Source organism: Stegostoma tigrinum, chromosome 18, assembly GCF_030684315.1.
Source record: "Stegostoma tigrinum isolate sSteTig4 chromosome 18, sSteTig4.hap1, whole genome shotgun sequence".
NCBI lineage: Eukaryota > Metazoa > Chordata > Chondrichthyes > Orectolobiformes > Stegostomatidae > Stegostoma > Stegostoma tigrinum.
The window spans coordinates 7,593,060-7,614,562 of NC_081371.1; the positions used below are offsets into that span (position 1 = coordinate 7,593,060).

Sequence of the window (21,503 nt, forward strand, 5' to 3'; positions counted from 1 at the left end):
CTCACAGCGCCAGGGATCCAGGTTTGATTCCAGCCTTGGGCAACTGTCTGTGTGGAGTTTGCACATTTTCCCCGTGTCTCCGTGGGTTCCCTTTGGGTGCTCCAGTTTCCTCCCACAGTCCAAAGGCGTGCGGGTTGGGTGGATTTACCGTGCTAAATTGTCCCAAAGTGTCCAGGAATGAGCAGGCTGGGTGGATTGGTTGTGGGAAATGCAGGGTTTCAGGGTAGTGGGGGGATAGGCTGGGTGAATCCACTTCAGAGGGGTGGCGTGGACTCGAATAGCCTGCTTCCACACTGTGGTGATTCTGTGAGTAATGGTTTTTGTTTTGCTTTATTTTGACCAGCATAGATGCATTGGGCCAAAGGGTTATTTTTTTTAATTCCCATGCTGTTGGCCTCTAAGACAAGTTGCTCGCAGCTAGCTCCTCCAAACAGCGAAGAGCTAAACGACCTGGTAAACTGTTAGCATTGGTTTTGGTTGATGCCTAAAAACTGATCCAGAAGACTGAGGGAAAACACCATTGTTATTCTTCCAGTTAAACCAGATCTTATACACCCGCAGGAGCCAAGGCAAAGATACAACAGGGGACAGAAGGCATGGTACAACTGCAAGACTAACTTAAAGGGCAGAAAGGTTTACGCGTATAATTCCAGCACTGTACACAGAGAACTGAAGAACAGGGTTGTGGGTGGTGACAGAAGGAAAGTGGTAGATAGTTAATTGGATTGTAGGTTGAAGGATATAGAGATAGAACAGGCTCAGATTCAAAACCTGTTTTGTTGAAATGTCAGCTACACCCTGCCTTCACCAAAAGAAGCACAATGGTTTAATTGTATAGCAGTCATGACTGTTAACACTGAATGTGTGTTAGAATACATGGCATGCTGGAATGCAGCAACTATTTTAATGGCTTGTCTGCTGCCTCCTTTGCTGTCAGTGTCTGCAGCAAATGTGGATAGAGTCTGCCATGCCAGGCGGTGTTTATTACAGAGTTCGCTGCCCATTTGCACACGATTGTCTTGTGAGATGGAAGACTGCCACCATAGCTTGAACAGCGGAGTGCATTTCCTCAGCTCTCCTCACGTTTCCATCCACATGAAAGACCAGCCCCTGCTAAACGCTTCTACGAGTGACCAAATAATTAACTGAGGACAAAGTGAGAAGCATTCACAGCACGGTCGCAGATGAGCTTGCATGAGGAATGTAATTTGGTAACAAACCTCACATTAATTGGATAAGGAAACAATGATTGGGGATTGGTAACCTGCAGGCTTTCTAATTCTGGATAATAAAGTGTGACGCTGGATGAACACAGCAGGCCAAGCAGCATCTTGGGAGCACATTTCTAATTCTGCTGGTGTACAATAGCTGTCTTGTTAGCTGCTAATGCACAATGTAAATGTGCAGCTTTAACAAAGAGTTTGAGCTAATAGATCTTCATATTCCACTGGTTGAGGATTATTGTAGATTGTAAATACCCCTTAATTTTTGGAAGATAGTGATACTGAGTTCTGAATGATATTGAGTTTGAGTTGAAGAACAAGTGTAAGCCCTTTGTGTTCTTTATCTCACAGTGTCTCCCTTCTTTCGAGACACTGAATCATTTCTCTGATGTAGTTCTACACGCTTTTTCCATGCATTAAGCTGAGCCAGACTTTGAAATTTCAGGGTCCAATTTGCCCCTGAACTTTCAACCGACTGGCACATACCACAGAGTTCTACATCCGTAATATTACCTTTACCTAGGTTTGGGTCAAGTACTCAAAAACGTGGTTAGAAGGGATAGATGCTTGATGATCAGCATGGACGTAATGGGCCAAAGGGCCTTTTTCTGAACTGTAAACCCCTGTGACTCTAGCTGTGATGGAAATCCTTTTGATATTTCCAGCTGTGCCTCTGCAATTCTCTCTTGACTACCTTCCTGTGTTTGGGTTGCTGTTGCAGAGGGAATGCTTGGGCACAAGAGACTAATGGCTTCCTCCTCTGCTGCAACCATTACAATACTCCATTTCACCCTCTCCATACAGAGTGGCTAGAGTTTTAGATGAGCCTTATGGTATTTATGACCACCAAGTCTAGTCCATCGTTTCCTCTGGTGCTTGCCAATCTACGCTGAAGCCTGCTCGGATTATCTCTTGACTTTAGGATTCCAAGGCACTATGAAAATGCAAACTATTGTCGTGAACTTTGATATATAAATATTGATGAGGAGCAACTTACTGCAACTGAGCTAAACCCTATCCTTATAGGATGCTAGACAGCAAACTGGAACTCTGATGGAGTTGCACCACCCAATTTACAAGGTCCTACTTTCTTCATGTCAGGAAAGGTGTTTTTGAGTATTAGGCACATAATTAATGCTGAGGAAGGGTCACTGGATCCAAAACGTTAACCCTGCTCTCTCTCCATAGATTCTGCCCAGACCTGTTGAGTTTCTTCCAGCAATTTCTGTTCTTGTTTCTGATTTCCAGCATCCCTGCAGTTCTTTGTTTTGTTTTTCTTTACAATATCACTGCTAATAATTTCATTCTGTTAGTAATCCTGACTGAGCCATAACCATACATAGCTATCTCGGTAACGGGAGTAGAGCAAGCAGCTCTCCAGCTATCACCTACACCCCTGGCATCGAGCAGTATGTTGAGGTTGACATAGAGTGATGCCTCGTCACTCCTCCTTTGGGGATAAGTGGTTGGTGTGGCTTCCTGGCAGTAAAGCTGAGACCAGGGAATTGGCCTGTTCTTTGTTGACATGACTTATTACACTCCGTCAAGCACAATACAGTTTAAATGGCAAAAGAAGATAGCAATCTCAACCTTTCAACATTACAATCCTTGACAGATTGGTGCTACAATCTCTGCTCGGTTAGTGGCAATTTATTCTGTATGCCATTCTCTCTCTCGACTTATGTCAGTCGACTCTATTTCTGCCTGTGTTCCCTCTACTATTTCTGTTTATCCGGTTTATTTTTGTAGCTGTACGTCTAACATGTTTTCTCCTTTTTGCTCCCCCTCCCTCTCACTGTGTAACTCTGCCTGCATGGCTCCTGCTCTCTATGGAGAGAATCTTAGGAAATGAACCTAAATTAGGACCGTTTCTGGCTCCACTCCGCTTGTGGAATAACTGAACTCCCAACCAAGTCTAATGACCAACGAGTTATGGTGGATTGATTAAACCCAGTCAGAGGGTCTGCACCCTCAGAAGGGTGGCTTCCAGTGTGGTGAAGGAAAACGTGGGGTGAGGGGGCGGTGTTGGATTGGTTGGGGGGCACCTCCATCTTGAGAAGGCCTCTGAAGTGAGATTGTTTCGTTCAATAGATGGAATCGCAGTGGACTCCCACTGATCAGAGTCGCTTACAGGGCTTGTACCCAAGTGCTGCTTATCTGCCACAACTCCAGTGAAGTGCCCCCATTCGTTCCAGAGGTGGGCATTCACTTCTGCAGACTGGCAGATGTGCCCAGTCTAGGCAGGTAGACCCCACGGTGATGACTTTGGGGGGAGATTTCCCATTGCTGAGTTTACGCCTCTGTCTCTGACATTCCGCCCGAACCCGTCATGGACCTACTTTGGGCTGGCTTTGGCAGATTTAAGATGGCCTCCATCACAGCCCATATCCCAGGAAAGGACAGAAGGGGTGATTGATGGCATCAGTTTTAAATAAGCTGCTGAAGATTGTCTGGAAACAATATCCCGGGGAGGATGGAAATGAAAAAGCTAGTGCTGAGGGTGGTGCAAATCGATTAGACCAGAGCAAAGAAAATAATCTCATCATCGTCAGGAGGCATTGTTCTTTGGTGAATGCTGCTGACATTTAAAATATTGCTTTGTGGTGAAAGCTGAAGTATCTCTGTTTAATGCAATATCTGTTTGCAAACCAAACCACACTCAGCTTCTCAGAATGTAATTCTGTTGGTTCAATTGATTTGCGGGTGAAGGCTTCTAAATGATGGATTGTGGTGGAGTGCACCTTAAATCATCCAGAGCTGGACCACAAATATCAATACCAGATCTGTGGATCCAAAATCCAATCTTCAAGCTTCAGCGTATGGCTTTGTACTCCTCCTGTGATAACATTCAGTTACTGGGAGCTGTACCAGCTGAGCGAAGTCTGGCTTAGCTGAACCTGAAGATCATATTGCCAAGCAGACTGACAATAAAAGTGACTGATGGAGCTGTCGTCAAGCCCAACCATGATTGACAGGCCTCTGTTCCCGTAAGGGGTCCAAGTTGAAAATAGATATCCAGCAAATAGAAATACCCTTTAACCTCGAGGCATTTATTGCTACCATTCAGCAAAACCAGGCTCCAAGACGATGATTTCTTACTGTGCAGGCCTGGAATGTGAACAGAAGTGCAACGTGATCGTGCGCACAGAATTTTTTAAATTTTTACAACACACAAAGGGGTTGTTCTGAGAGAGAAATATCCACTCGATCTCCATCTCGTTCCTCATGCTCTGTGCAATTTTATCTTCAAGTATTTCTCGGCTCCCTCCTCTGGTTTCTGATCTGGTCTCCCTTAGATGTACAAGCTCCTTCTGCAGAATATCCAAATTAACTTCTCTGACCCTTGTCCCTGCGTCCTTTTAGTGACCATCTTAAGTGGAACCCCTGCAGTTCTTGGCATGATGTGGAAACTGGGCGTAAATTTTTAAAAGAGGCCTGAAAAACATTCTGATTTCTCTATTAGGCATGTCCTGAGCAGTCAGCTACATAGAAATGTAGGAAATCAGCGGAAAAGGCGATCCAGCCCTTTGAGCATTCTCTGCCTCTCAATATGATGATCATGGCTGATCATCCAGTTATCCTGTTCAAAAACAGAAGTTGCTGAAAAATCTCAGCCGGCCTGGCAGCATCTGTGAAGAAAAAAAAAATTCAGAGTTAACATTTCGGTTCTGGTGATCCTTCTTCTTCCTTCGCAGACGCTGCCAGATCTGCTGAGCTTTATCCAGCAACTTCTGCTTTTGTTCCTGATTTACAGCATCCACAGTTCTTTCGGTTCTCATTGAGTACCCTTTGGTCCCTTTAACTCTGAGGACTATACCTCCTTCCGTGTTGAAAACACTCAATGTTTTGACCCGGACTGCTTTCTGTGGCAGAGAATTCCAAAGCCCTGCCACACTCCAGACGAAGAAATTTCTCCTCATTTCAGTCCCAAATGGCCTACGCCATCTCCTTATACTGTGATTCCTGGTTCTAGACATACTTTCTGCAGTCAACTGAAATATCTAAATCCTGGAGCCGAACCTGGTGGTAGCCTGAAGGTTTGCATAAAAACAGCTAAAGTTCTGTCACAGCCAAGGGTGGCCTTTACTGACTTGCTCTAGTTGTCCGAAGATGTTATTTGCTACTTCCTTACACTGAAGAAGTGGAACCACTTGAATCAAGGCCTGTGCACCAATCAGCCCTGCTGACTATATTGAATCATCGAATCATAGAATCCCCGCAGAGCGGAAATAGGCCATTTGGTCCAATTAGTCTACACCAACCCTCTGAAGACTATTCCACCAAGACGCACCCCCATAACCCCATGTTTCCCATGGCTACCCTACCTAGCTTGCACATCCCTAGAGATGTTGGGGCAACAATTTAACATGCTCAATCCACCCAACCTGCGCACCGCTAGAATGTGGGAGGAAACCGGATCACCTGGAGGAAACCTACGCAGACAAAAGGAGAATGTGCAAACTCCACATACAGACATACACACACGGACAGTCAGTCACCCGAGGCTGGAATCAAACCCGGTTTCCTGACTCAGTGGCAGTGCTAACCATTGAGCCACGGGCTGCCCATTGGCTCCTGTCCTGGCAAAATCTCTCATTGCAAATGATCACAATTATGCTGAACTCCCTCCTCAGTTTTACCTGGTTCTATCTCTGCCTCAGCCCTAAACTCCTGAACATATTCCCTCTCCTTTTCTCTCCTTGCCCCCCGCGTTCCAACCCACCACCCCTGCTCACCCCCTCTCCTTTGGACAGTTTCCTTCCAGTCTGCATTTTAGATCAAATGTTTGGTCTCCAGTCCTGTGTAGCTCTGTGTCTCCCTGAAAAGCTTTCGCTTGCCTTTCCACATTAAAGGCATGACATAAATATTCATTGTTAATGTTGCTCGGCCATTTCTGAGGACAACCGTAGTGGGCCAGGAAGAGATTTATCTGTAGGCCTGCCTTCTGTGCAGATTTTTAAGACAGTCTGATGAATTTCATGTGAGGCTGGATGAACACAGCAGGCCAAGCAGCATCTCAGGAGCTTGGCCTGCTGTGTTCATCCAGCCTCACATTTTATTATCTTGGAATTCTCCAGCATCTGCAGTTCCCATTATCTCTGATGAATTTCATGGTTGTTGTTGAGATTGAAATCAAACCGCCGTGATACAATTTGAACTCCCATTCTATGGAATGCTAATTTCATCACCCAGCCACAACATTACCAGACCTGAATTACCATTCAAACTGCTTTCTCTGGGATCTTATGAGCTGTTACCTGGGAGAAGTTGACAAACCAGTTTCAAATCCTTTGATGAACGAGGACTGCATCCTGAGTTTTGACATGAGCTGGCAGACTTAATATCCCAAGTGTTGGTGTTTTAGGAAACCCGTTGCTAGATGTAGCTCGGATTTTTGGTACGGTACCTTTTAACAATCATATGGTTCAGCAAATAATTCTGTATTTTTGCTTGATAATCTGTGCACCAACTGAGTGCTTGGAGGAGATGGTTACGTAGCGGTAATGCCAGAGGATTAATAACTAGTAATGGGCTAATACGCTGAGTACATGGGTTCAAATCCCATCACTGCAGCTGGTGGAATTTAAGGTTGATCAATAAAATCTGTAATAAAAAAATTAGTCGCAGTGTTGTCGATTGTCATTAATCGAGAAATCTGCCATCCTGATCTGGTCTGGCCGACAGACCCTCCAGATCCACAGCAATATAATTAAATCTCAAGTGCCCTCTGAAATGGCCTGCCAAGCTACTCAGTTCAATGCCAGTTAGGAATGGGCAACAATTGCTTGGCCAGCGATACCTCCCATCTCACGAAAGAATAAAAGAAAAATAAACTCCTTAACCAGAAGAAAGCTTCAAAGTTAATGTCTTTTCTAGGTGAGGGTAAAGGCTTCAATGACATGTTTGCAGTCTTGAAACTGTAGTGGTAGACATAATGATGGTGTGACTGACTAGTAATACTTACATTCAGCTCTACATTTATGTTGCTTTAAATGAATAGGTTACAGTTGTTAAATCTTTCCCATAACCTGATTCTCCCCTGACTTGCAAAGGTTGACTCCTCACCAGAGCATACTTCATTCTTCACCACTTTTCCCAAATTGCCTTGATTTATATTCTAATTCTGTTTGTTACTCAGATAAAACTGTATGTTGGTGATGTGAGGACACTGTTTAGTTGATACATTTCTGGCAGGAGTATATATTTATACAATACAGTTAGAGTGGAAAGTAAGACTTTGGAGGCCAAGTTACATTGGTAGCATTGCTCAGTGCAGACAGGGACAATGTTAACTTTGTTAGCCTTGACAGTGTAGAGCGCAGTTAATGTATTGAATCATAGGTTTTGGAATCCAGCTCTAATCTAGACATTTGAGCAAATAATTTAAGTTAACACTTGAGAGCAGGACTGAAGGAGTCCTGCACTGCCTGAGCTGCCATTATTCAGATGAACCAGTTAAAGTTCTGACTTGACTAAAGTTCTGATCTAGACTTGGAATGACCCGACAGAGGAAGTAATAAGGATGTTTCATTGTTTTGCTCTCCTTTTCTGAGGAAGGATGTTCTGGCTGTGGAGGAAGTGCGACAATGGTTTACCAGACTGATTCATGGGTTGTCAGGACTAACGCATGAAAGGAGATCAGATTATTTAGGATGAAATTCATCGTATTTGCAAAGAATTGGGGGGTGCGATCGCTCTCATAGAAACCTTTAAAATTGTCTCAGGACAGATGTTCCCATTGGTTAGGGAGTCCAAAACCGGGAGTCAATGTCTCAGGATACAGGTAGGCCATTTAAGACTGAGATGAGAAATTTCTTCACCCAGAGAGTGGTGAGCCTGTGGTATTCCCCACCACAGAAAGGAGTTGATGTCACCTAAAAGTTTTCATGAAGGAGTTCGCTATAGTTCTTGGGCTAGAGGAATCAAAACGTTTGGGGGCATTGCAGGAACAGGGGACTGAATTCGATTAGCCATGATCATATTGGGTAGCAGAGCAGGCTCGAAGGACCGAATGGCCTACTGATGCCCCTATTTCAATGTTTCTGGGTGATAAGCTGACTGACTTGCACCAGAAACCGGTTTGTTTGTTTGGATCAGTCATTGAATGTGCTGTATCTTTTTTAAATTTGACATTGTATGTGTAAAATTAGCGAATGAACTGACAATTTCCTCATTTTCATTTGTTCTTGTTTTCCTTTTCCCTTCTGCAGAAACTGAAGCACAGAGAGGTGTTAGTGGGCTTGCTATTCCTGGTCTTTCCATTCATCCCTGCCAGCAACCTCTTTATCAGAGTGGGCTTTGTGGTGGCAGAGCGGGTGTTGTACATGCCCAGGTAAAAGACACATTTATCATGTCACGCTATGTGTAACAGTCTGGTGTTTACTCAGTGCCCGTTCTGAGTAACATGTAGAAATAGAGCTGTCCTGGGGTGACAGGGATGTTAGCCTTTGTCATCACCTTTCCACGTGAGTCAATGCAATGCCGGTGAAAGCTTCAGACTGATGCTGTGTGAGAGGGACGGGTTTAAGGGTGGATAGCCCGCACTGTGGGGTGGAGTCTTAAGGGGCTTTGTGGATCTGCTTCAGACAAACTTCAGGGGCAGATTGACAACAATTTTGTGATCAGTTTTGCAAAGCCAGCGGAGAACTGTGCTGATGACCGAATGCCAGTGTGAGCGCATGGTTTCCACAGTAAGAGACAGTGAGGCATGTGGACTTGGGTCATAGACCAGCCGTGATCTTATTAAAAGGCAGCACAAACCTCAAGGGCTAAAATGGCCTCATCTGTGTCTAAAGCAGGGAAGTTCCACAAGGCTGGTGTGTCTTGGGAATGCTCAAAACCTTGTGGATGCTCATGGTGAAGCAAAGGAACAGCGAGGAGCCTTGGACAGGGACCTAACCTGTATTTCGATTTGTTCATAGTTGATCAGCAGCATTGCCTGTCCTTTTCTGCATGTCCTCTGATACCCCTAGCTATCAATAATCAATCACTATTAGTTTAGCTTCAAAATTTCAATTCTGTCAGCACCAAAATGGGGGTTTGCCACACCCCTGGACTGACCTTGGCCCCAGTCGGAAGCCCTCACTGAAATCTGTATGAGGGATACAGTACCTGGTCTATACATTGTGTGAAGAAGCATTTCCTGTTTTGAGTCTTGCAGGACCTTGTAACACCGTGCCCTCTTAATCGCGATCTCTTTTCTCATCCCCTGTCCCCACCCCACCCCACAGTTTCTCCTATTTTTCTTGTTTTTCTATTATTTTGAATACCTCGATTCAATTCCCCTTCACTCTCCCACATTCTAAGGACTATACACTAGGTTTGAGCAACATCCTGCTGGTTTAACTCTCTTATAATTCTCACAAACCTACACTGCATCCGCTCATCACTGTACATCAATATAACTTGCCTGAGAGGGAGTGCTGAAAGACAGTACTCCTGATGGCTTCTGAACAAGGCTCCATACAGTGTTCCTCACCTGGATATTCCACTTTCTCAAGGTAAAAGCTACAATGCCATTAAGAGATAGCAAGGTACAGAGCTGGATGATCACAGCAGGCCAAGCAGCATCATAGGAGCAGGAAGGCTGATGTTTCGGGCCTAGAGGGCTACAATGCAGTTCGCCTTTTTGATTGTGTTTTCTTGCTTATCTCCTTTTAGTAATTAAATGCCTCTTGGAATCGCAGTGACCTCTCAATCAGTTGCAAGCCCATAAAGTATCCTGTCTCCTCAGCTGAGCACTTGAATGGGTTGTAATTCCAAAGTCATAGAGCAGCACCACATTGCTGCAATGTGATTGCGAGTTAGTCTTCATCCTTCTTCAGTTTTGTTGTCCTTCAATAAACTGTGTCTCTAAGCACTCCTGCGTTGCTGAATTCCTGTTGCCAAGTGTGCTGACCCCAGAATGCTAGGATGATTCTTTAGTTTCCCGTTCTTTTGTTTGATCAGTTCAGCTCCAAAAGCAGTTGACCTCCTATAACTTGAAGCCAAAGGTAAACATTTCTTGAGGATGTCTCAGCTAAGCCCCATAAAACTTTGCAACAGACATCACACATCCACGTTCCAGTCGTGACTCTCATTAACAGTTTGGAGACCCTTGGCTGGCCTAACTATTATAGAAGAACACAAAAACGGGTGGTGTGGTGGCTCAGTGGTTAGCACTGCTGCCTCACTGCATCAGGGACACCCAGGCTCGGGTGACTGTCTGTGTGGAGTTTGCACATTCTCCCCGTGTCTGCGTGGGTTTCTCTGGGTGCACCAGTTTTTTTCCCCACAGTCCAAAGATGTGCAGGTTAGGAGGATTGGCCGTGCTAAATTGCCTGTAGTGCTCAGGGATGTTAGGGTATGTGCGTTAGCCATGAGAAATGCAGGGATAGGGTAGGGGGATGCGTCTGGATGGGATCCTGTTTCCAGGGTCTGTGTGGACTTGTTGAACCAAACGGCCTGTTTCCATACTCTGGGGATTCTATGATCTAGATCCCGGAAATGCCTGAAAGAGCTATGCAATTAATACCATTCGTCTTGCTTTTTATCTCTAGCCCTGCAAATCAATCAACGTACATATCCTGATCACTTTGGAAGGTGAATACATCCATTACCCATTCAGACAACACATTTAACGTTGTAACAATTGATTATGCTGGGAGCATAATTGTCTTCTCCTTTCTGATTGATTGCTTATCCAATTATTTTAAACCCATGTCCTTTGGTTATTGATTTTTGTGCACTTGGAAAGATTTCTTCCATTTAAACTATCAAAACCTCTTGCAATTTTAAATACCTCTGTTAAATTTGCTTTCTTTGTTCCAAAAACAACAATTCCAACTCTCCAGTCTTGAAGTGAATTCCGCACCGTTGTGACCATTTTAATCCATCTCCCTCTCCATGGTGTTGAGGCACTCTCGCAAGTTCATAGCCCGTGAAATGGAGTGTGCCTCTCCTGTTACGGCCCCATCAGTCTTTTAAAAAGATTTCGAAGAACTGCCTTTGCTGTTGTGCTCTTCTTCTGTTAGTAAAGCCAGGAATCCCATATGTGATTTTTAATGTGCCTTCTAAGCTCAGCCTGCCCCTTTTAGAGATGAGTCAACATAAATCTTTGGCTTTATCCCTGCATTGAAGTCTTTGGTTGTCTAATGGTGAATAACCTGTGAGCACCTGGCATAATGACTCTTCTTCTGTCTATTGGTTTAGTTTTACTCAGTTTGGAAAGAGCCAATTTTTTATCCTTCAAGTATTTTTTGGCATCTTGTTCCTCCACCTAAACCTGCCTCAAATCTTGATACGCCATTCCTGCTGCAGCTGGGAGGGTGGATGGGTGTTCAGATGCTGTCAAGATTCCATCCATGTTATCTCTTGGTTAACCTCCAATAACATACATGGCAATTTTCCATCTAAACTGCACCAAATTGCCCTGCTTTTAGCTGGCGATCATATGCACCCTCACTCTATTATCCTGTCTGGTTTGACAGTCACAGTTTACCAAATGGTGAATTACCGATCAATAGAAACCAGAAGCTACTGCATGTAGAAATCCAACAGACAATTGGATGTCTGTCTTTGACTAAGGAAAAACTGAAACAATTGCTGATGTTAGAAATCAGAAACAAGAACAGAAATTGCAGGAAAGGCTCGGCAGCAAGTGTGGAGAGAAATCAGAGTTATCGTTTCAGATCCAGTGACCCTTCCTCAGAACTCGAGGAATTCTCAAGGAAGCCCCCTAGGAATTCAACTCGATGCACCCAGCAGAGTGACAGTAATGTGGGGGATATCTATCCCAAGGTCCATAAAATCCCAGCAGCATCCTAAAATGGCCACCAGTAGGTCAATGCATGATCTTAATTCATTAGCTGAACCGAATAAACATGTCGAAGTAGAGTCAATTCAAAAGTGAAACATTAACTCTGTTTCTCTCTGTATAGGTGCTGCCAGACCTCCTGAGCTTCTCCATGATTCTCTGCTTCTCTTTCAATTTAGCACAACTGGCCTTGTGCCGCCCTTGATAAATATCCTTTGGTCTACTGTACCAAAACCTTTTCTTGCCATTTCACTCCGCTCCCCTCCAAATTCTGAGGAAGGGCAGAGGAATTACAGTGGTATCTTGAACAGAACTCCTCTCTCAAACAACCACATCGAAACAAATTTAGTCACGCATCACACTGCGGAGTGTTTGGGTGTTAAGTATTCAGAGAGTAGGAGAAGGTAATAAGTGATGCTGTATATTTTTCATAAAAGGTTCTACCTTTAATCCTTTTCAAAGTGAAATAATGGACTGCATTGAATTCTGCGCATCCATTCTAGCAAAAGTGCTCCTTTTGCTGTGAATTCCCTGTCCATATTTTCTCCCTGCTGTGCCATTCTGGTGTTGTCACTTCCTGGGGTGAGGACGTGGGGGGTAGGATTTTAAGCTTCAATGATGATGTGGCGTTGAGTTTTTTCAGATGAAGTAACCTTGGATATAACTGTGTTGTTTTTGACAGTGATTATTTGAGGGTGATTTTTACAGGAGGAACACCAAAGCCCAGGTTCTCCATGAAAACTGAAAGAACTGCGGATGCTGTAAATCAGGAACAAAAACAAAGTTGCTGGAAAAGTTCAGCAGGTCTGGCAACGTCTGTGGAGGAAAGAAAAAATCAGAGTTAACATTTAGGATCCGTTGACCTTTCCTCAGAAAGGAGGAAGGGTCACCAGGCCGAAACGTTAGCTTTGATTTTCTCCACAGATGCTGCCAGACCTTCTGAGCTTTTCCAGCAACTTTGTTTTTGCTCCAGGCTCTCCATGATTTGTTTTCCCCCAAAAATGTTTACTCATCATTTTAATAGCCCATAAAATAATTGTGTATTTGGAATAAGAAGCTTGTATCACCTCGAGCCCCTATAGTTGGGTAGTGTCAGCTGTTTGCCAGTTTATGTTCCAGATCCCCCACTTTTGCATATACTGTACAGACAGTTTCCAATGAAGTTAGGCCACACCTTGATCTTGATGAACGGTTGATTAGCCTGGAAGGGTTGAATGGCCCAATCCTGTTCCTGAGCTCACTGGTTACTATTCTAATTAGGTAAGGTATTGAACTGTGGAACGTTTCTGTGGGAATTTGTAATGAGAGTGGGATTTTCTCTCCCATCATTTCCTGGCAGAAGTGACCCGGGCAGGGACGTGATTCCATGCTAACCATTATCTTTTGACAAGGACAAACGTCGAGCTATTCTCCTCGGTTCAAGTGACACTCCGGTTTTTGAACCCGCTGTCTTTAAATGGACCAATGTTTGTGTCTGTGTTTTTCTGGCAGGATTCGCCATTTGTAATCATGAGCGGAATTTGTTTCTCCCTGTCCCCTCATGAATGAAGATGCTGAGAACATTACATCGGTTTTACAATTCTATTTTTCACATTCATGTGCGATTTCCCCCCCCACCCGCCACTCTTGTGCATGTGTTAGAAGATCTATCCTGTATATATGTGGACCATTTTTTGAGTGATTGGTTTTGTCTTTGTGTGACCTAGTACTTCCTCATGATAGGATTCGTCTTCAGTTGACTGCAGTCTATCGCAAAATACTTACTTAAGTAGTCATGGACTTACTGTGTTGGTGTGCAATTATAGTTTATATCCCCTCATTGCCCAAGCTCTGTAACCCTGTCTAGCCCTGGAGCCTTCACGGATTCTTGTCTGTGGCCCCTTGTAATGGTGCAAGTTTCTAAGCTCTGGAAATCTCTCCTCAGTCCTCCCTGTCTCTCAACCATTCCGTCTCCATTTCTGACTAAGCTTTTCATCGCCAATTATAATCCTCATTCTTTAACTTTTGAAATCTGCTGATATGCAAACCACCTTGATTTGTTATTTCTTTTCTGCATGAAAATCACTGCATACATAAGCAAGTGAAACTCAGCACATCTGGCAGTGTCTGTGGAGAGAAAGCAGAGTTCATGTTTCAGGTCCAGTGACCCTTCCTCAGAACTGTTCTCCACACGTTGCCAGACTTGCTGAGATTTTCCAGCAATTTCCTTTTTTGTTTCTGATTTTCAGCATCTGCAGGTCTTTCAGTTTTTGCCATATGTATGCAAGTGATTGTTGTAAGGCAACCCACACATAATGTTGTTCAAAGTTTCATGGGATTTAATTTTTTAATTTTAATTTTGATCTTCAATTTGAGGATTACAGGTTAGCTACAATCTCACTGGCTTATGAGTGAGGGACACTTACTTTCCTCATTGTTCATGTGTCTGTCTTTTTTTTTAAACTTCAGTATGGGATACTGCATCCTGGTCGTCCATGGCTTGAATCGATTGTGTGGCGTTCTCAGTAAATGGGGAGCTACTGTTCTCACGGTAACCATGTTGCTTGTAGTAGGACTGTTCTTCTGGAAGACCCTGAAACAGAACGAGGTGTGGTTGTCCAGGGAGGCTCTGTTCAGGTGAGAGACTATGCTGTTGTAGAGCCAGCATACCTATGCCTGTACTCTTTGGAGTTTTGAAAATTGAGAAGGGACCCCATTGAAATAGACAAGATTATTGGGACACTTGAGAGAGTAGATGCAGAGAGGCTTGTTTAGAACATGGAACACAAGGGAGAGTCTCAGACAAGAGGACATAATCTCACAAAAAGGAGACATGCATTTAAGACAGAGGTGAGGAGGGATCTGTGCACAGAAGGTAGTAAATCTGTGGAATTCTTTCCAGAGAGTCAAGTCCGGGTGATTAAGTATATTCAAGGCAGAGGTAGTCAGAGTTTTAATCAGTAAGGGAACCGAAGGTGATGGAGAAAAGGCAGGAAAGTAGATTTGAGGATTATTAGATCAACCATGATCGTACTGAATGGTAGAGCAAACTTGATGGGCTGAATGGCCTACTTCATGTGCGTTGTATGGCCTTACAAAGGAGTGGAGCAGAGGGAAATCTTGATCTTCTTGAGGAAAAGGTGATGAGGAAAAGCATTAAGCAGAGAAATTTCAATTTCAGAAGAAATAGGAGGAGTGAGATTTATGATCCAAAAGAGCGATTGTATCAATAAATCTGCGCCCTCCCTGGCATAGTTCCCACTGCAAATGTGTCACATAGGACTACTTTGTTGTTTGGTCCTCTTCAATCTCCTCCAGAGTTAGCCTATCCGGGACAACTTTCGGCTTGTGCTAGTCGTATTTCTGTGGGTTTCCTGACACCACAATCAATATCCATTCAACAGCCCTCTTACCCACCCTGTGTGTCCCAAATTAGTCATCAAAAGAAAGCTCAGAGCCATGGCGGGATTGTGTATGGTAAACAAAAATAAGAAAATGGTATTTGAAATCACAAAAGGCAGAAGTCCAATAGCGCAGAGGGTACTGACTGTAAAATGATCCAGACAGTGATGTGAATGTGTGAGTGATAATGGGAACTGCAGATGTTGGAGAATCCAAGATAACAAAGTGTGAAGCTGGATGAACACAGCAGGCCAAGCAGCATCTCAGGAGCACAAAAGCTGACGTTGTGGGCCTAGACCCTTCATCAGAGAGGGGATGGGGAGAGGGTTCTGGAATAAATAGGGAGAGAGGGGGAGGCGGGCCGAAGGTGGAGAGAAAAGAATATAGGTGGAGAGTAGAGTATAGGTGGGGAGGTAGGGAGGGGATAGGTCAGTCCAGGGAAGACAGACAGGTCAAGGAGGTGGGATGAGGTTAGTAGGTAGGAAATGGAGGTGCGGCTTGAGGTGGGATGAAGGGATGGGTGAGAGGAAGAACAGATTAGGGAGGCAGAGACAGGCTGTGCTGGTTGTGTGATGCAGTGGGGAGAGGGGATGAACTGGGCTGGTTTTGGGATGCAGTGGGGGAAGGGGAGATTTTGAAGCTTGTGAAATCCACATTGATACATTGGGCTGCAGGGTTCCCAAGCGGAATATGAGTTGCTGTTCCTGCAACCTTCAGGTGGCATCATTGTGGCACTGCAGGAGGCCCATGATGGACATGTCGTCTGAGGAATGGGAGGGGGAGTTAAAATGGTTCGCGACTGGGAGGTGCAGTTGTTTATTGCGAACCGAGCGGAGGTGTTCTGCAAAGCGGTCCCCACGCCTCCGCTTGGTTTCCCCAATGTAGAGGAGGCCACACCGGGTACAGTAGATACAGTATACCACATTGGCAGATGTGCAGGTGAACATCTGCTTGATATGGAAGGTCATCTTGGGGCCTGGGATGGGGGTGAGGGAGGAGGTGTGGGGGCAAGTGTAGCACTTCCTGCGGTTGCAGGAGAACGTGTCGGGTGTGGTGGGGTTGGGGGGTGGGGAGTGTGGAGCGGACAAGAAATGTCATGGGAGCAGACATCTTCCCTCCCAATGCTGACCTTTGGCCTGACAGCCACAGCAATAAAGATGAAGTTGACAAGGGGAGGCTGGAACTGTGGGGCAGTTCAAATGGAGAAGCAGTGATATTTACCCTAGCAGAGAAATGTGCAGAGGGGTAAGGAGCTAAGTTGCAGACATTGTTTTCAGGTTCGCAAGAGGTGGCTCAGGAGTGAGCCAGGCCCTCATATAATACTTTTCATTTGAAAGGAAAATATAAATTTTAAGAAAGTGATGTTCACATGGAGTGTGGCTAATGAAGCAGCTTCCCCGCTACTTGTTCCCTTTCTTATAATTTCTGAAAAATGTAGACTCCATCAGTTCTTCATTGAAGCATTGTCAGCATGTGCAGACATGTGTAAGGCATTGCAGCTGATCCTAATCCTGTCCCTTTTTGGCCTTCCTACATGTAGAAGGACTTCAGACAGGAAGAAGAAGGGAATGCTTACACACTTTTTTGCCTCTTTTACCCACCGGAGCTATGGGGGTAATTGCTGTGTCTGAACAACAGCCCCCACTGAGTTTGTGTATGAGCCCAAACTGGCATTCCCTGTTGGGAGTGCCATTGACGAAATGTTTGTGGGTCGACGCAGCTTCTCTGAACCATTGGAATGACTCAGATGAATATCATCTTTATCCTTGTATGTTGATCACAGGGTGAAAACCCTGGACGTATTTTCTCATGCACTCATTCCCCTCTAGCCACTTGGACTATGTTTTGTATTGTCAGATATTGGCTAGTCTATCTCATCTGAAAAAGTGCCAGTTCGGCAGCAATAGCCCTGTTCACTCTTTGGTTACTGCTGTTGTGTTTTCGAGATAAGATTTCTTGTTGGTGCATGCTCACCATATCTGTTGGAGTAATGTGCGATGAGCAATGCAAACAAGAGAGAAGGGATAATGTCCAGGATGGTGCCTTTAATCCTTAAAAAAAAATCTTGACTTTTTCCTGCAAGTTAATTAGATGTGTTAATGCAATACTGTAGTGCTTGTATTCAGAGTCAGGTTTATTAAATAACCATTGATATTGTTGAAAGTTATGAAGGTAATAAAGTGCTTTAAGCACGAGTACACGTGCTAAGCCAGTAATTCTGGCTGATTATTTCCCTGTCCCTCCACAGATCTGGTGTTCAGACTTTGCCCCTTAATGCCAAAGTGCATTACAACTATGCCAACTTCCTGAAAGACTACGGTCGCCACGATGAAGCTGTTTACCATTATAAAACAGCTTTGAGGTAAGCAGTGCGGTCCATGCTTTCCTTCCTTTATTTGCCTAACCTTCAGACTAAAACATTTCCGCACAAAAGGCCGGCCTCCCGCTGAAGGGGCTTGGCTCAGTGTTGAAAGTTAGTCATATCGAGCTTGGCTGTTGTCCAACACCTTTGTACTTCCTGATGAAGGACAGTACAAAAGTTGCTATAGATACACTGTTTTTTTTTCTGTTTAGGAATTGGGCAATCTGCTGCAGTTCAGCAGATGCAGTGCAGAGTATTATGTACTCTCTCTAGTTTGCTGCTTTGTGTCTGCTTATCAAAAGGTTGGTTTTCGGATTAAGGTACGTGGCATACCAGACAGACAGTGTAACCCAGGCTTCATGATAAACTAAAAGGAATGAAAAGAAAGACTTAGAAAAAAATAGAGATCAAAAGCTCATGAACAGAACAGAAATACTTGAATTTCTCTCGCACCTTATCGAACTTTAGGGCGTTCAAAAGCGCTTAAGCACTGATGGATTAGTTTTGAAGTGCAGTCACTATGTCATGTAGATCAATAACGACAGCGATTTTGTGCACAGTGCAATCTTGCAAAAAGCAATGGAGATCACTGTGCAGTTTATCTGACTTTGGATGGAGGAGAAACATTAGTTAGATCGCTCGGGGAATAGGCATACTAATCATGGGATCTTAACGTCACATACAAAAAAATCACTGAGTTGAGATGCCATTAAAAGATAATTGAAGTGTTAATGTAACATTATATAAGACGTGCACCTTTTAAGTAGACTATTTTGCTAAGAAAAGAGGCCCCATTCTGTTCGATCATTTCTGCTGGGGGTAATGTTACTGATGAAATGTCTCAAAGATCTGCAGTTGCTCCTGTAGTATTGCTGTGATGTGTCTGATAAATGGATTTACAGAACTGAATTCCTACTGTTCCCTTTTGGGTTTTGCGATCTATTTTCTGCCAGGTTGTATCCACGCCACGCCAGTGCACTCAACAATCTTGGCACATTGACCAAAGATGTGTCAGAGGCGGAAGTCCACTATAGAGAGGCCTTAAAACTGAACCCGCAACACAACCGTGCGCTGTTCAATCTGGGGAACCTGTTGAAGTAAGTGTAAAGATTTGGCATGTGCTTTGAAAATGTTTGCAGTGTTGTGCAAATGTTTGAGTCGAGGTCACTGCTTTAAGTCGGTTTGACATTCCTCATCAACTCTTCTTCCATAGCCGCCTGTTTCTGGAAATTTCTCTTCCTACATTAAACTATCCAAGACATCTTTTCTCCTGCTCGAGCACTGCTGAACTGCACTGCTGCTGTGCCAGACCATTTCTCACTGTGAGCCCTGCTCCCATCTGAAAGAAAGCTGCAGGCTTCCTGCCCATTGGGATGGGTCTGTCTTTCAAAAATGAAACTATTTCTGTCTACCTGTCTGTGTCATAAGGCTCCTTGTTGCTTGTCAACAGATCAGTTTTGTTCCTATCTTCTATCGCTTTTTCTCTAAAGCATTGAAGTATGAGGGTTTTTCATAAAAGCCAAATTGTAATGCTGCTAAGCATGTTTCCAGACAGCCCTACACCACTGTCAGAACAACAAAAATGAAACTAAGCACTTCCCCTCTTAACACACAGAGTATAGAAACACAAATCAAACCTAAAGCTGTACATGGTTCTGTCCATTTACAGCCCAGCTTTCCAAATAATACACAGTGGACCTTACAGCAGTGCTTATCTATGGTTCTAGCATGTTTGTGTGGTGTCACTGAGGTTCATCACTGGTACTGTCAGTGCACCCTAGTTCAATTCCAGCTGCATCACAGCATTGCAAGTAAGGATTTGTTCTGTTTTTTTATATTGAAGGGAAGATTTTGAGAGAGATGCTCAAAATTAGGAAATGTTTTGAGAAAGACTGTTGGGAGAATATTTCTGTTGACAGGATGTGGGCATCGCTGGCTGGACCAGTGTTTATTCCTAACTGCCCTTGAGAAGTTGGTGGTGAGCTGCCTCCTTGAACCGCTGCAGTCCATTTGCTGTTGGTATGTGCACAATGTTGTGAGGTAGTAAGTCCCAGAATTTTGACTCAGTGACCCTGAATGATTAGAAACATCTGTCCAAGCCAGAATGATGAATGGCTTGGAGGGGAACTGGCAGGTAGTGGGGTTCCCATGTATCTGTTGCTCTTGCTCTTCTAGATTGTGGATTTGGAAAGTGCTGTTTGAGGATCTTGAGCAAATTAGATAGGTAGTGCACACCTAACGCTCCTGAGCATCAGCAGTACGGGGTGTAGATGTAGTGCCAATCAAGCGGGCTGCTTTGTCCTGGATGGTGTCAAGCTTCTTGTGTTGTAGGGGCTGCACCCATCCAGACAAGTGGGGATATTCCATCACACTCCTGACTTGTAGACAGGTTTTGGAGAGTCAGGAATTGAATTACTCACAGTTGGATTCCTAACCTCTGACGTGTTCATGTAGCTACTGTGTTCATATGGCAAGTCCAGCTCAATTTTTGGTAGATGGTGAACCTCAGGGCACTGGTGGTGGTACATTCACTGATAGTAACATCATTGAGTGTCAGTGGGTGGTGGTTAGATTCTCTCTTTTTGGAAATGGTTATCGCCTGGCACTTGTGTGATGTAAATGTTACTTGGCACTTGTCAGCCCAGGCCTGGATTTTGATCAGGTCTTCTTGTATTCGAACATGGACTGCTTGAGTACACGAAGAGCCACGAATGGTGCGGAACATTTTGCTATCATCAGCGAACATGGCCACTACTGACCATACGATGAAGGGAAGGCCATTAATGAAGCAACAGGAGATGGACATGCTGAGGACACTCCCCTGAGGCACACCTGTAGGGATGTCTGGCACTGAAATGACTGACCTCCAGCAACAAAAGACATTGTCCTTTGTGCTAGGTATGTCAACATCCAGGAGAGAGCTTTTCCCCCAGTTCCCATTGAATCTAGCTTGTCAGGGCTCCCCATAATGTGACATTTGGTCAGATTATGGCCTTGATGTCAAGGGCACTCACTCTCACCTCACCTGTGGAATTCAGCTCTTTGTTTATATTTGAGCATTGGGTTGTCATAGAACTTCGAGGGGGAGAGGAGGTGACATTTTTTAAAAAAGAGGTGGAATAGAACAAACTGCTTCATTCGCTTTCTGACTGATTCTGTATTGTGAGAATTCCTTGTGTGCTCCCAACCAAAGCACGGCCCTGAGGTGTTTGGCAGCAGTTTGCTTTGGAAAACTCAGGTCAGGTCTGTTAGCACAAATGTTGCTGTTGTTGGGCCTGTCGGTATTGCTAATTGAATGATTGTTTTCTGTCATGTCATTTAGAAGTCACTGGTGTGCAATGCACAGTACCACAAAGACTGTTTCTACCTCACAGTTGCTTTTCACTGTTGTTTCTGTATTCTTTTTGTGGACTGAATACACATTGCCCCATCTTATCAACCTTCAAAGTACAGTAACTGTGTCAGGAAATATTCTGGAACCTTGCTGGTAGCTCCCATTGCTTGCAACATGGAGAATGGAAAAATGGATTCCTTCCAGGGATATGGAGAAAGTGGTGTCAAACTGTTGTCTCTCTGAAGGTGCGCTGACAAAAACATTCATGGTATGTCCACGAGGCAAGCAGATGGATTTGGGAGCAGTTTAGTCATGGTCAAATTGAACGGCAGGAGATTCTTGAGGGGCTGAATGGCCTACTTGTGCTCCAACTGGCCACATTCAAAACTACTGCCTCTGTGAAAGAAA

The 21,503-nt window shown here is 44.3% G+C and overlaps 1 protein-coding gene across 1 annotated transcript in view; it reads left to right on the forward strand.

Moving 5' to 3' along the window:
• The window catches only part of tmtc1 (transmembrane O-mannosyltransferase targeting cadherins 1), a 172,180-nt gene that overhangs the window by 99,424 nt on the left and 51,253 nt on the right, over positions 1-21,503 (forward strand). Inside the window, exons 8-11 of the mRNA XM_059652288.1 lie at positions 8,435-8,556; positions 14,467-14,634; positions 17,648-17,761; positions 18,715-18,858. Coding sequence (XP_059508271.1) covers positions 8,435-8,556; positions 14,467-14,634; positions 17,648-17,761; positions 18,715-18,858 — 548 coding nt within the window. The remainder of the gene's footprint in view (positions 1-8,434; positions 8,557-14,466; positions 14,635-17,647; positions 17,762-18,714; positions 18,859-21,503) is intronic.